Source organism: Theobroma umbraticum, unplaced genomic scaffold, assembly GCF_002168275.2.
Source record: "Theobroma umbraticum cultivar Fairchild unplaced genomic scaffold, ASM216827v3 scaffold_147.0, whole genome shotgun sequence".
NCBI classification, from domain to species: domain Eukaryota; kingdom Viridiplantae; phylum Streptophyta; class Magnoliopsida; order Malvales; family Malvaceae; genus Theobroma; species Theobroma umbraticum.
In genome coordinates, this window is record NW_018397259.1 from 8,814,888 (window position 1) to 8,829,720 (window position 14,833).

The 14,833-nt window shown below is 33.3% G+C and overlaps 4 protein-coding genes across 4 annotated transcripts in view; 1 reads left to right on the forward strand and 3 right to left on the reverse strand.

The window, feature by feature from the left end:
* The window catches only part of LOC110415779 (zeta-carotene desaturase, chloroplastic/chromoplastic), a 6,220-nt gene extending 5,244 nt beyond the window's left edge, over positions 1-976 (forward strand). Inside the window, 3 exon segments of the mRNA XM_089783284.1 lie at positions 1-158; positions 670-831; positions 833-976. The exon segment at positions 1-158 is cut by the window's left edge and continues 5 nt beyond it. Coding sequence (XP_089639410.1) covers positions 1-158; positions 670-831; positions 833-853 — 341 coding nt within the window. The 3' untranslated portion in view covers positions 854-976.
* A 600-nt stretch (positions 977-1,576) lies between these two features.
* DRT102 (DNA-damage-repair/toleration protein DRT102) lies at positions 1,577-2,796 on the reverse strand. The gene has a single exon (XM_021426964.2). The coding sequence runs from the start codon at positions 2,703-2,705 to the stop codon at positions 1,752-1,754; it is 954 nt and encodes a 317-aa protein (XP_021282639.1). The 5' UTR covers positions 2,706-2,796; the 3' UTR covers positions 1,577-1,751.
* A 2,210-nt stretch (positions 2,797-5,006) lies between these two features.
* On the reverse strand, positions 5,007-6,703 carry LOC110415527 (uncharacterized). Its single transcript, XM_021427201.2, has one exon. It carries the CDS (start codon positions 6,154-6,156, stop codon positions 5,161-5,163), a length of 996 nt encoding a protein of 331 aa, XP_021282876.1. The 5' UTR covers positions 6,157-6,703; the 3' UTR covers positions 5,007-5,160.
* Positions 6,704-8,869: 2,166 nt separating this feature from the next.
* LOC110415809 (Calcium-binding EF hand family protein) lies at positions 8,870-9,458 on the reverse strand. The gene has a single exon (XM_021427540.1). The coding sequence runs from the start codon at positions 9,373-9,375 to the stop codon at positions 8,983-8,985; it is 393 nt and encodes a 130-aa protein (XP_021283215.1). The 5' UTR covers positions 9,376-9,458; the 3' UTR covers positions 8,870-8,982.
* Between the last annotated feature and the right edge of the window lie 5,375 nt (positions 9,459-14,833).

Consider the following 14,833-nt stretch of genomic DNA (forward strand, 5'->3'; position numbering starts at 1 on the left):
CTTTATTTCCATCATCCCAAGGTTTAGAAGTTATTTGGTCATCTGTTGTCAAAATTGGGCAATCTCTATATCGTGAAGGACCTGGTAAAGATCCATTCAGACCTGATCAGAAGACACCCATAAAGAACTTCTTCCTTGCTGGATCTTATACCAAGCAGGTAACTTCTACCTTTCTTATTCCATCTTAGAAATGCTTGGTTATTCAACACTGATTGCATCCCTTCCCTCCGCCGACGTGTGGAAAAGAGAGCGGCCGAGTGTCTGAGGTTCCTGCATTGCTAGGAAGGGAGGTTGTTTCTTCAAATTGAATGATTTTTTTTTTCTAATAAAATGAAATAAGTATAATAAGAAGCCAATATGGAGGAAACAAGAAAATAAAAATAATTGGGACTATCTAAAGACTGTTTGTTGATAATCATAGCCTCCTAGATACATATATGAGGCCCATGTTAGTAAACCTTGATTTAATTACATGTTTGATTGATAAAGGTTAAGCATCAGCTCATTCCAGTAAAACAAAAACTTCTTGGTTGGGTGTGGGAGGTTACCTTAAAATGAAGACCCTGATTAGTTTTGTATTAACTCCCAAGACCATAGCTGACAGTAATTTAAACCTTGTAACTGAAGAAAAAATGGGATTGGTATAAATTTTCGATTGACCGCATACAGGACTATATAGATAGTATGGAAGGAGCAACTTTGTCCGGCAGACAAGCGTCAGCCTACATATGTAATGCCGGGGAAGACTTAGTGGCACTGCGGAAGAAGCTTGCTGCAGTTGGATCTCCGGAACAGATGGAAAGTTCAAGTGTTCCTGATGAGTTAAGTCTAGTATAATAGTTCATTTGTATAGTAATACGTGAACAACCTCAAATGGCTGATACTAGGTGGCCGACGAGGCTGGAATATGCTTGTTCAACATGTTTAACATTTAAGTTATAAGAAAATGAAAAAAATATAAAGCATTTTCCATTTATCCACTATATCTTCTCTTTAACAATGCACCCTTTACTTTTTTCAAGATACCTGTAATTCATACATTGGATCTTTGTGGCACAGCCCGCGACCCCTGCCTCCAATCCCTTTCTAGAGAAAGTAGTTCATTCACAATATCAAATCATAGCCGATAGTTGACAGATGGATATTAAGATGCAACCGGCACCAGGAAGCAAGCAACCCCGACCCAGTAGCAATAAAGAACAAGTAAATACAAAACTATAGTTCTAGTTCTAGATTCCACAGTTTGCATCCGCATCACAGAAAGATCTAGCAAATTCAATTTGTTCTTTTAGAAGCAGGGAAATTCAGTGTGGATCAACATTTTAACATTGCAAGGGTCATTGACTTGGTTTCAAAAACACCTTTATCCTACACAAGCCAACTTTCAAACCAATGGACCACTCTAAGACCTTCCTAGCTTGATCACCAATCTTTTTTTGCCATTTCCAAACATAAAACAGAGAACCAACACATAACAATTTAACAACCAAAACAGTATAATTATCATCCAATGCAGAACTAACATCATAAAACATCAAGTAATAGTAGTAACTTGAAACAAAAGTGGCAATCTTGATACATAAAACCATCAACTTTTATTATTCAAACACAAGCTCAGTTATCATACAACAACAAAAGCTACTCCTTTTACATAAATGATAAACCCTCAGCATCAAATACTAGAAAACACAAGACATAGATTGCATCCAAGATCCATCCATCGGTCAAAGATCACAAGGAGACTTTATTCTTCAAGCAGACCCTTTAGCCAGTTCCTTCTCAATAGCAATTTTAGCAGTGTCTAGATCCTCATCAAAGAACATATCCCACTTCCCATCCCATTTGATGAAAAACTGAGTATCTTCATAGTATTTCACTCTATGAACATCCCCAGCTGGAGTAAAAAAATAATCCCCAACACTCAAATCATATCTTTCCTCTTTAGTTAAATTCCACACACTTTTTTTCCCTTCCATCACCACCAAACAATGCCCAAAAGTATGGTGATGAGCCGGCTCAACACTCCCGGCCTTGAATCTAACAATAGCCGATGTGGGACTTTCTCTCAAAATCTTCATTGACCCACCAGGGATTATATCGATTGGATTCAATTCTCTATTCTTAACCAAACAACAAATAGCACAAGATTCAGCTTCGGTTTTTTCAGAAGTACCAATTTTGGGCATTTCAGTCATCGATTCATCGAAAAATTTCGAGATTTCCTCCGGCCAAGGCTGAGACCCAGACGCCGGACACGGCGATTTAAAAGGAGTGTTGAGCCACGTATCGACGATTTCCTTAGCGGTATCTTTAGAAGTTGACATGCCGGATAGAGCTAAAACGTTGCAGTTATTGATGGAGCGGTTGTTGCGAGCTTCGTCGGGAGTGAGACACGTGGTGGCGAATACGCCGGGGAATTTGTTGGCGAATATCCCGACTCCGACGCCCGTTCCGCAAGCAAGGAGGCCACGGGTTTGGACATCGGGCGAGGCGGTGGCACAGGAGGAGACCCGCCGGCCGACTTCGGCGCCTACGTTGTAATAGGAGGTGGTACCGAGGTCTTCAACTTCGATGCTGAGGGATCGGAGGTGGGATACCATCACGTCTTTCAGCTCCGCGCCGAAGGAGTCTGCTCCCGCTATGATCTTGAGGGGGCGAGGTGCGGTGGCTGTGGCTGTGGCTGCGGCTCCGGCGGTATCGGCCATGGTGCGGACGTAGGGGAGTAAGCAGCCAGTGAAGTGAGCGCAGGGGGAGATAGAGGAGTTGAAATTAAGTGGCTGTTAAAAGAATAAGGCAATTGAATTTCATATAAAACAAGGAAGTCAATGGCAAAGGCATATTATTACCATCATTTAATTATAATTTATCAAATTGTCACCTTATTTTTTTTATTATAGATTATTATAAACGAATCAAAGATTTAAATTTAAAAATTAATAAAATAAACATAAAATATTTTATTTAAGATATAATTTGAATTCAAAATACTACCGATTCAACTAATTCAAATAAAAAAAATTAATTTAAAATTATCTAAATTAAAGAGAAAATTGGCATCGTATATTCGACTTTATATATGAAACCTTCTTTTCCTTTTACTTCTATTTGTTAGCTAGAAGGAACATGGATAAATTAAACAGGCACTGCCGTTGGAGGGTTTGCATAAGATTAATACAAGTAGGGAGAAAATCCTGAATCACAACATCATCTGCTAGATTGGCACAAAAGCTCCCCCTGTTTTTGCTAACACATCAGTGTCATGCCCATTTCTTCGATTCTATGTTACGCACATTAAACAGGAAGGAGAATTTTAAAATTCTTATAAAAGTGATTGCTGCACAACTTATCAAATTAGATTTTTCATCTTACTCACGCCATCCACTTCCAAAAAGAAGTAGGCAAATTTGCTTCAACGTTTTATACATGGCAAATGTACCTTTCATCCACGAGACAGAAAACAATGCTTTCATTTTGTACATTTTGATCATCCGAACTTAAATAAAAAGAACAAAACAAGGTGTAGGAGAAACTACGAGAAATAGTAGAGAGAACAAAGGCAAGAGTCTGCTGATCATCCCCCTGTGTTGCTCTCATCCCTGTTTACCTCAAGAAACATGTCAAACTTGCCCTTTGATTTGCTAAACAATTTATGTTTTGGGGTGCATTCATTACCAGCAGTAACACCTTTGGGACACACCAAAACTTTGTAGTTTAATCATGCTTAGACAAGGGCGATGTCAATCCCATTAGTTAGACAAAAGGAGAAGAAGAAAGAATACCGAAAAGAGAATAAAGAAAGTTTAGCTATGATTGGCAGGAGCATAGCACTGTGAATCTGTAATGATGATGGTGTTGACATCTTCCATCAACAGCAACAATTGAGTGAACTGTCTATAATCTATATGTATACCTATCTTTGGCTTGTAAAGTAGAGGCAAGAGTCCACACTTTCTGCAGAAAAAAAGGATGGTAGATAATTACTAGTACATTAGCTACTAGCCTAGAAGGATTTTCAGGTTGTGGTATGGGATTTGATGTGATAGTTTATTCGAGAATCCTAGGTGGTGCTGGTGGAGCATGCATGCGCCTCTGCATATTTGCTTTTGCTTTGTGTTGTGCCTGAGTGCCTTTGTGGTTAAGGGGGGTTGGAACTCGATTTTTGCAAGAGTTGGGTTTTTGAAGAACAAAAAAAAGTCTAGGAATAATCCCTCAGTTATAATGATTGTTCAATGTAACTTCAACATAGGATTAAAAAATGTTGCTAAATAATTGACAAAATCATAAAATTATGGAATTTTTAAAACTAAGATTCAAAAATTTTGAAGTTAAAACTTTTCAAAACATATTTTACGAAAATTTAATTTTATATAATATTTTTTTTAGAATAATCAAAATCGAATTTATTTAAAAAAAATCATCAAACAAAAACGAACAACATGAAATAATATTTAGTATTGTGTCAGAGTTTTATTTTTTTGAAAACCTGTTATTATGTGAAAGTTGAAATCGAATAATTGTAATATGCTTGATTGATTTTTTTGTGAAATGATGTAATGTTATGTTATAAAATGATGTTTATTTGGTAGAATGTTAATATCAGATCTGGTGGTTAACACTAGCCAGGATCCACCTTGATGGGCAGTTCTAATGCAAAAGGTTGATTCCATGCCCTATTTTCCTTTCATTTTCTTGTTTAAAACGTATTTAGAATTACTTGCTTGGATGCATTTTCTTTTTTCTTTTTTAAGTCCCAAAAACCTTCATTTTAATTTTATATAACTTGGAAATCAATATGAGGGTTAAGTAATGTAAATGAAATTAACTTCATTTTTCAAGAAAAAAATGCAAAAAGAATATGCAAGAAATTAATAGTTGATAAATGTATGTATAATCAATATTTTGTCGTTCTAATTCGTAAAAGAAAAAAAAATAATTATATATAGTCAACTCGTTATGGAAAAATTAAAGTTATATATAGTTGGAAGAAATGAATTGAATTTACGACATAAAGAATATGTTCATTTATTATTATATTATACATCACAAATCATTGAAAATATGTAATCTTCAAATTCAAACACTTTCTCACATAATTAAAAATCAATCAATTTTCACAATTTAACATAACATTTTGCATTGAAATTAAAATTAGTGTTCAATTCAATCCTTATTCCAAGCATACAACAACAAAGAGAATCCTCCATTGCTCCCATATGACCTAGTAGATGAAGAGCATGAACTTCTCCCACCATCACTGCTCTCCTCCGCCCATTGCAGCACACTTGAGCACGACGGAGACGGTGACAATGTCGTCGATGGCATCTTCGGTGCCGACCCTGCCACCGATGACAAGCTCTTCCTCATCAACCTCTTCTCTGGCCCTACCATTTCAGGCCACACACCACCATCACCAACTTGGAAAATAAACACACCATGACCATTGGTGTTACTATTGTTGTCGCTACTGACCCAATTGAACACATCCCAAAAGAATTCCACTTCAATTCCATTGACATAGATTCTTTCATTCCCTCTAAATTTCCAGGCCAATCTTTTTATAACAAGGCTTGTTTCGCCATCAACTTTTACCTTGAGAACACCACCGCTACATTCTATGCCTATTTCATGTTTGGACCCCAAGAACTTAGCTCTTGAAATGTAACTCCTGCGGCCAAAGACATGTTCCCTCCTGGACAAGAGTGTTGGCTCGGGGAGTACTTGGCGAGCCATGACCAGTCCAGAACGCCTTTTCAATTCTTCCTGGAGATCGCCAAGAAAGAATTCTAGCCTGGCATTGCATGAAATGGCAATGTAGAAGCAAGACTCTGGCTCAGCCGAGTTTTCAGCAAAGTCAGCCCTGGTAAAGTCCCAGTATAGCTTGATTCTTTGGTAATGATGGTGGGTTAAATAGATGGATTTGGAGCCTGGTCGGTTTCTGAAGAAGGAGAAGGTCGACGGGTAGAGGGAAATGGTGATGGAGAAGGAGTCAGCAGCATAGATTGTTAAGGAATGGGAGAAGAGGGTTTTGGACCATGTAAGCGTGAGATATGTGGGAGAGTTGCATAGTTGGGTTTGATAAATGCAGGTGATGAGGTTTTGAGGCAATTGAGAGCTGCTTGATAGTGTGTTAGGGTGGCTGAAGCATGCTGGAATCATGGTTTCTGCTCTTTAGCAAACCATCGAAAGAGAGAAAAAGACAGAGAGAGAAAAATGAGAGAGGAGGTGATCGTGATGAGATGGGAGTGAATATTCAATGTCCCTGGAAGCTTTGTATAAGGGCTTGTTAAGCTGAAGGGTAATCAAGCTCTTTCAAGTTTTGGGAGCAAAGTAAAGCTTTTGAAGAGGTGTGGGGGTGGGGGAATAAGCTTTGAATATTTGAATGATTTAAACGCAAGAGCTTCCATCACCACAATCATCAGGAGCAGTTGTACAGTCCATGGTTGCCCTCCTTGATTTGCGCCTAAGACAGGGCTCTCTTTATATCTCTTTCTCAACCTCTCTCTCTCTCTCATTAGCTGGTTTGCACTGAGTACTACTACGTCTATCCAAGCCAGTCACAATTTAGAGGTGACTTTGATTTTTTTTCCCTTACTTTAAAAGTTTCTAGGCTTTTTTATTATTATACTTTCCTTTCTCTTCTTTTACTTTCTTGCCATCTCAAAGGGGGGAAGAGGTCCAGGAAGAGATCATGGGGCCTTGGGAAAAGGAGGGAGAGAGAGAGAGAGAGAGAGAGAGAGAGAGACTCAACCACTTTTGTAGGGTTTTGATACACGCTTCTTCAGTCATCCAAAGTTGGTTTGAAGTATTTGAACTTTTTGGGAGGAGTCTTCATTTGTTGTTGGATAACCATGGGTGGGAATCATTTGCAATGACAAACTATAGCAGATGTATGAACAATTTCTTCAGTTTAATATAAAGTCTAGCCAACTTTAAATGAAACATGTTTTCAACCCTTGCCATTTGCTTCATTTCTCATTTACTATTATTTAACAATAAAGAAAACAAAAAATAAAAAAGAGAAACCCTTTCTTAATAGTTTGATGGATAGCATAGTAACAACCAACATGTGAGTTGTTGTTCTAGCAAATAATTTAATAAGAAACTCTAGGCTTTGAGTTTCTTCAGCTCTCACTAATATCCAAAAACCCAATATATATTTAATTTTGATGCATTAATTTATTTCCACCATATACTTTCGAAGAACTATAAAACCTAACTCTTTAACATAACAAAAAAAGTTACAAACATCATTAGGAAAGTTTTTGGTACATTTTTCAATTAGCATATGATAATTTTCTTTTTTTATTAATTTCTTTTTTTTTCTAATCTTCTGAGTCATCATAGTCTAATGACTTTTTTTTTTTTCATTTTATACAATTGTTCTCTGTCTGAAACTTTGGCTGGCTTTGATTTGTCTATTCTTTCTTTATAAAAATGGCCCATTGGAGGCATCAACAACCATCATTGTCTTCTGGTATTGTTTATCTCTTTATTGATTAAAGAACAAAAGATTTACCACAGTCAAAAAAAGGATGGTCCCAACCTAAATGTTCAATTTTCCATTTTTACCATATACATTCAAAGCCAGAACATAGGAGCAGTAAATCTATCAGGTTTCAGTCTTTGCCAAATCTGAATGTCAGGCCATGAGTATGGCAAGTGCAAATGCCTTTTTTCTGCAAACTTGGAATTGCTATGCTGTCTTTCCTGTTTCAAATATCATATGTACTCTTATCTTATTACAGACCATCCATCATTACCATACATGTTCAAGATTTTCTGAGATTAATTCTGATAGAAAGGAAAAAAGAAAGGCTGTAAAGCTGTTATTTATAATCATGAGTATGAACGCTTTATTTGATCCATAAACCTCTTAATGTGAGACTAAACATTAAAGAAAACATAATTTATTGCTCAAAAAGTTTAAGTTGTAATCAATCCATCATTGTCATACATATTTATTGAGAAATGGATGTATTAAAATGATTTAAATTCAAAAGCATTCAACAAAGACGTAAAGATTGACATTATGCGTCAATAAGATAAATTTTAATATTTATTACTCGAATGATTTAAATTATTTATTTGGTTAGATTATATATTGATTTCAATCAATAATAGATGTATGGAGTAGGATGAATTTTCAATGAAAAGTGCAATGTACACAACATTTGGAATCAAAGGTATGAACATAATTTAATTGGTAGATAAGTGATCTCTTACCATGACTAATGTACTTTTGTCTTCATTTCTTGAGAAATTAGACATAAAAATATATGTTATGTGGTTGAGCAAGATCTCTTAGGCTTATTGTTCTTGTATCTAGGGATGTCTGCTTGCTGAAATGAATGTGGACAAAAAATCAAAGCAATATATAACAATGATTTGGTGAATGCACTTTCCTTTCCTCCCCATCCCCAAGTTGTTGCTTGAATTGCATGTTGTTCAGCATTCCTCCAGCAAATCCCATTTTTCTAGCCATGCATATATTGAATTGAAACAACCCACAAACCCAAAAAGTAACACCTTTCAGATATAGAAAAAAAGTAAATTTATCAACCCATGAAATTGGGTTAACAAAATCTTCATTATTTGCTGCAACAAATTGCAACTGTGATCATTGGGACAGGTTCTGCCATATAAAGTGGTGCAAAGTATATTATTTAGTTATTGGTAAGTGCCTGAAATCATGTAACAATGCTCAACCAATCAAGAAAGATATATAATTTTCACGAGTTTAAAAGCCATCACTCATCCATAACATTTTGCCTTTACTCTTTTCTCTATATATATATTTTTTAAATTTATAAATTGATCAACATAATTTTGCTCTTTTTTATAAATCTTATTTTATTTTTCGAGATTCGAATTTGAAACTCTAAATTAAAAATAAAATCATTTCAATATCGGATGAATGATGATTACGTATACAACTCCTAAAACATACTCTTTCTCTACTAATTTGTTGTCACAATCCTCTCATCATGTTCCAGCCAATTCATGCTTAACAGCCATCATGAGCAAGCTATCCTGATCAAGAGCGACAATAACCGGCAAATCGCCGATCCCACGAGCCATGGCGAGCATGATCTCCCTCATTAGGGACTCAAACTCGTTGGGATCAATCCTCCCGTCGCGATCCTCATCGAACCTCTCGAAAATCGTACTGTAAAATCGATCGATATTCTCTTCGGTCTTGGATTCCAGTTCCACGGTGAAAATCCTACCTAGGCCTTCTGCGAGCTCGTCACGTGAAATCCCTCCATCTCCATTGGAATCAAGCATCTTGAAGTACTCGTCCACACAATTTCCAAACGCTTCCTTTGCTTCAACGAATCCTGTCACCGTATTGCCATCAAGGACAGCTACACTCATCTTGGATAGTAACAGGTTAACGATACATAATCTCTTTGTCTGTCTATCTATTTACCTATCTGCATGTCTGTCTGTTTATTCATATATTTTTTGAGTTTAATTTTGTTTTACTTTTTGTTCATTTAGTTATATAGCTAGCTTCATCACTAAAATTGGAATTTCCCAATGGTTGACAGGGCTTTAATAGAGGCTTCCTTCTAATTTTAGAATGTGACATGCGGCATCCTCAATGCCCAAAAACTCATGTCAATGTTCTTTGGTTGACCAAATTTCTCGTGTGAAAACGTGTAATTAGTAAATTACTTTTACTTTCAGTACTTAGTAATTACAAAAAAAAAAACTAATCTTGTGATTTTAAAACACTGAATTGGGCAAGATCATCTGATAAATCATTGATAATACGAAGAATATGTACAATAAATTTTCTTAATTTCCATACACGTACACAGGTCTTGTAGATTGGTCCCATTGAGCAAGCCTCATAGTTTGGGCTAAGTACAATATTGGACTTCCCTTCTTCCTAAATTTCGGAGACGCCTTTTTTATATATTGGGCCTATGATATTTAAGTATAGATTTGTATGATGATAAGAAGAATACCCTTAGCCAAATTCCAGTCATCTGATATTTGTGCCTTAATTTTTTTTTTTATTATTGCATATCTTTTCTGAGATACATTGATGTAAGATCTACCTGCTAATGTTATGCCACATGTTGCATACCCTCAAGATTTTAAGTATTTTTATGAATGAAATAAAGAAAAATATATAATTGATTATCCAAGAATGAAAATTGCTCTTTGTAATCATACACTGCATGAAATGCAACGAAATCTTTTGTCCTTTTATTTTCTTCAAGAAAAATCTTATACCCTTCTTTTGGCCTAACCCAAGGAGGCAAGCACAACTCTACAAAAATACAGAAAAATTACTGAATTGATCTCATCTATGTAAGCCCTCACCAATAGTGATTTATGAATTTTGAAAAAGTATAAACACATTTTTTATCATAGATTAGTTAAGTTTATATGATCTATAATTTATATGTTAATTGTCCGGTACGGTCTTAGACCGGCTTAATTAATCTTAGTCAAAGATCACATAGAATTTAAATGGTCTAAATTCAAATACTTCACAATTTAATAAAAGATGATTAGTCATTTTATGAGAAATTTCAAAAGAAAAAAATCCTTTAATAAATGTTACAAGTTGGTCATGTTTATTTAAGAGCTAGTAATAGCCTTTGGATGCTGGTAGTTTGATGGAGACAAACGAGCTTAGAGGTCTGGAAAATTGATTTGAAAAAAGCTTCGGAGGTGGCTAGAAAAGTTGACAGAAGACAAAGCAATTGTGATTCGTTTACATCCATCCTTTTAAATCTTGAAATTCAGTCTTTAGAGAGGCCTAAAGAATGGGAAAAACAAAGAAAGTTTTTATGTATATACACACCATGTGTAATCAATTACAAAGCTTACTCTCAATTTTGATTAATATTAGAAAGTTTGTCAATATTAAAAAATGATTCTCATAAATGAAAATTGAAATAACGCAAGTTTATCGAGAATATCCCAATAATTAAAATTTAAGATTTTCTTTTGAATTTCAAGAGATTTTAAGTTTGAATCTTTAAAAAAGGAATGGAACTGCTATACTTATATGGTGCAAATTAGACAGATTTTCATATTCATGTACTGAAAAGAAAACCCAAAAAAAAAAAGTCATATTAAAATTTTTAAAAAATTTTATTTTTCTTAAAATTAAGTTGATAAAATTTTCATTAATTTTTAAGATGATATGATATCCAAGCAATTAAGAGTATACAATTTTTTGAAAAATTAAAAAGTTTATTTCCAAACAAAAATCAAAGAAAACCTAACATAATAAAAAGCAATTATTAATTTATTAGATTTTGGTAATGTTAGCTAGTGTGTTAAGAAACATGTTTTCGTGTGTTTGGTGAACAAGAAAATTTTTGGTCATAAAACACATGTTATGTTTGGCACGCCTCTTAAATCTCCTTTTCTCATACTTCAAAATCTTGGATTCAATCAAGACCACTCATTTGAGTTTGTAAGGTTTGATTTGATGGAAAATTTGAGAAACAAAAAAAAAAACCCAAAATAATCAAAAATATTTACTAACTTTTTTATAAAAAAAAACTCAAATGAGAAATTATTTAGTACTAAAAAATTCCACATATATCGACATAAAATTTTGTGAATACTCATACTTATTATTGGAAACATTAAGTCAATTACTAATAACTTCAACGTATTATTTAATGACATAATTTTATTAAAATTTTAAATTTAAATTTTTTTTGAGAAGCATTTGGGATATTTTCATTAAATGAAAGATTTATAAAAAATTATTTTAAAAAATGACAATGGCACAAGGCTACATAATACGAGACATAAAATTTTCTTCTTCGCTTGGCCTGCGTATGTATTAGAGACAAAAACAAACCTGTTCAGTTGCAATGGGATCGGACAACTTCTTAAAACTCATTCAAGCAATGTTCCCCAACACAAGCAATAAGAAACACAAGGAACATGACAGAATCATCCCACCACAATCAGAATAGCATAATTCCTATACAAATTTTACTATTCATATAAAGAATTCCACCTAATTAATATCATATATATATATTATATACTTTTATATGATTCAGCAATATAATTTAATTAAATCGAATTCCCTAGAGTTAGATCCATCAAACTTGGGATTTTATGCCGTGCTGAATATGCTGTTTCTTCGATTTTTTCAATGGGTTTTTTCCTGCTTAATTTCTTTCCTTCATCCCCTTGGCCTTATTATTAATCCATGTTGGAGATAAAGAAAGAGTAAGCAAATGTGTCATCGTCGTCGTTTTCAGTTGAAATCATTGAAGACTAAGCAAATGTTAAGTCAAAGCCTTTAGCATTACGCGTTATTCCAATTCTACTGCTAAAAGTTTCAACTCATGGCCAAGTCTTTCCCATGTTCTAGATGCAAAATCATCATCATTAGAATTAATTCAAAGGATGGAAAGATTATTGACTTTTGAGATTTGTCATAAGAACCCCTTTAAGTGCTTATTTCATTTATTTTGGAGGGGATAGCTGATCCTTATACATGCTTCCATGACTACTTCTCCTCGAGCTTATCGTGGTTGATCTGGTGTAAATGCGTATTAACTATTTCTATGTTGTTTAGTGTTAAGTTTTTATATTTGTGTTAGTTTATAAGTTAATAGAGATTTTATATGAAAATGATTAAAAAATAATCATATTATATATCTTAAATTTTATACATGTAATAATAAAATTAAAAAATAAAAGATAACCGTAAAATGGCCCATTGCCTTCCTCCTGTCAGTATTTGTAAAGTAATGTTAGTGATGAAATATATAGTTCCATATGTTAAGATGCTATTTCTTTTTTGTTTTCTAAGTATGGTTAGTTTAGTTATAGATTTGTTTATACAAAAAAAAACTCCATTATTATTAGTAAATTATAAAAATTTGTTTGAATTAACAACACCAAAATATGATTTTGTTTAGTTACACAAAATTAAAAAATTATACAAAAAAAGGAAAATTTGAATTTTGAACTTTCATCTAAAAAACTAATCATAAAGTTGATTTAATTAAAATTACAGACGTTTGAATATAATATTGTTAAACACAATGACAACTGTGTTAAGTTCTTAAGGAATAGTACACTTTTCGATCTAATTAATGAGTAATGTAGAATGATTTAAAATTATGACATAAAAAATAATTCGATTAAATTAATCCATGCACGTGTTTGAAGCTTGGGCTCCGGATTAAACAATGGCTAACATAGTTTTCCAACTTTTCACGGGTTGTACCCTTTGAAGTAGACGGCCATTTTATCTCCTCCAACTCTCTTAATCGAAGGATTTGGCGATAATTATCTTACGTTATTACTCATCTGTTCCCTACAGTAAAACAAACTAATATTTTGTTTGTATATATTAGACAAAGTTTAATCTCTATGCAATTTTTAATTAACGCTATTAATATCGGTTTAAGTAGAGTAATTATTTAAATAATCGAATTCAAATCATTCAGATTTAATTAAAATAATAAAAATAATATTTTATATTTAATACTCTCTCTCTTAATTAAAAAAATGGGTTTAATTTTTTTTCTCTCTTAATAAAAAGGAGGGAGCAATTATTTTGGATGGAGTATCCTAAGCTCTCGTTTGGCTTGGGCTTGACCTTTGGAATGATGCTTTTGTATAATTTTTGACCAACTTTCGTACGGCATTAGGAATTAAAAGACAAGTAGTCAAACTATGAATTTTGAATAAATTAATAATTATTGTTGGTAGCTTTCCATCATGGTTATCGTAAACTTTATGATTAATACAAGGAAAACGTTGTCCACAAAATCAAACCAAGACAAACGAAGAAGGTTCACGTTAAGGCCTTGCAATATATATATATGTATATATATAAAATAAAATACTACAAGAAGGGAAAGATTACAATATGGAGAAAGCCACTTGCAAAGGATCACATCCAATGAGGATTACAATATGGAATAAATAATATATCCAACGTAGAGGCATCTTATGTGTAATTGGCTTCAATGAGTTCAAAATTAGATCTTACGAGGGTTGTTTCTTTTTTCTTTTATTCATATAGAATTTTAGGTAAACTTCTCTTACGCTTTTTACGTTTTCGATTTTTTTCCACATGATTTTCCATTTTCCAATTGGCACATTGTAGATAATTTGTGTACATATAAGAGATTAGACAATTAATTTTGTCCGGTAAATTTACCAAAAGTACTTTCAATTCAAAATTCGTTTATTTATTCACATTTAAAAGTATTTTTATAATTTTACTAAACAAACTTAATGATATAATTCTTATCAAGATAAAAATTATTCACAAGATGTTAATTGAAAAAATTACAAAGGAATATGTATCTTTACTATATCGAACATGAAATTTAAAGAGATCAAATGACTTATTAAAGTGTTTATATTATAAATAAGATTTCATATATGTATATGCGTATGTTTTATCATATATTAATATAACTAAGAACCAACTTACGTTAAGTTTTAACTATAATTTATTAATTTAATTATAAATTAATTAATCTTGCATTTCATGCTTAATTATCATGATAAAAAGGAAGTTTAAAGTTTTTTTATTATAGAAACTATTCTCAAAAAGAAACTTTTCTAGAATAATCAAAGGCATACATACAAAGAGTACTAAAAGAATGGCCTAAAAGCCTAATGAAGTGGAAAGAAGAATCTAACTAGCTATCTAAAGAAGAAGATCAAATGATATTAAAGGGCAACCCCCACCCACACTTTTTCAAAGAAGAAAGAACAATAATCATGGAACTAGGGGTGTGCATGGGGCGGTTTCGGATCGGTTTTTCATCAAAATCGATTAAAAATTTTTAAGATATAACCGATCGAACCGTAA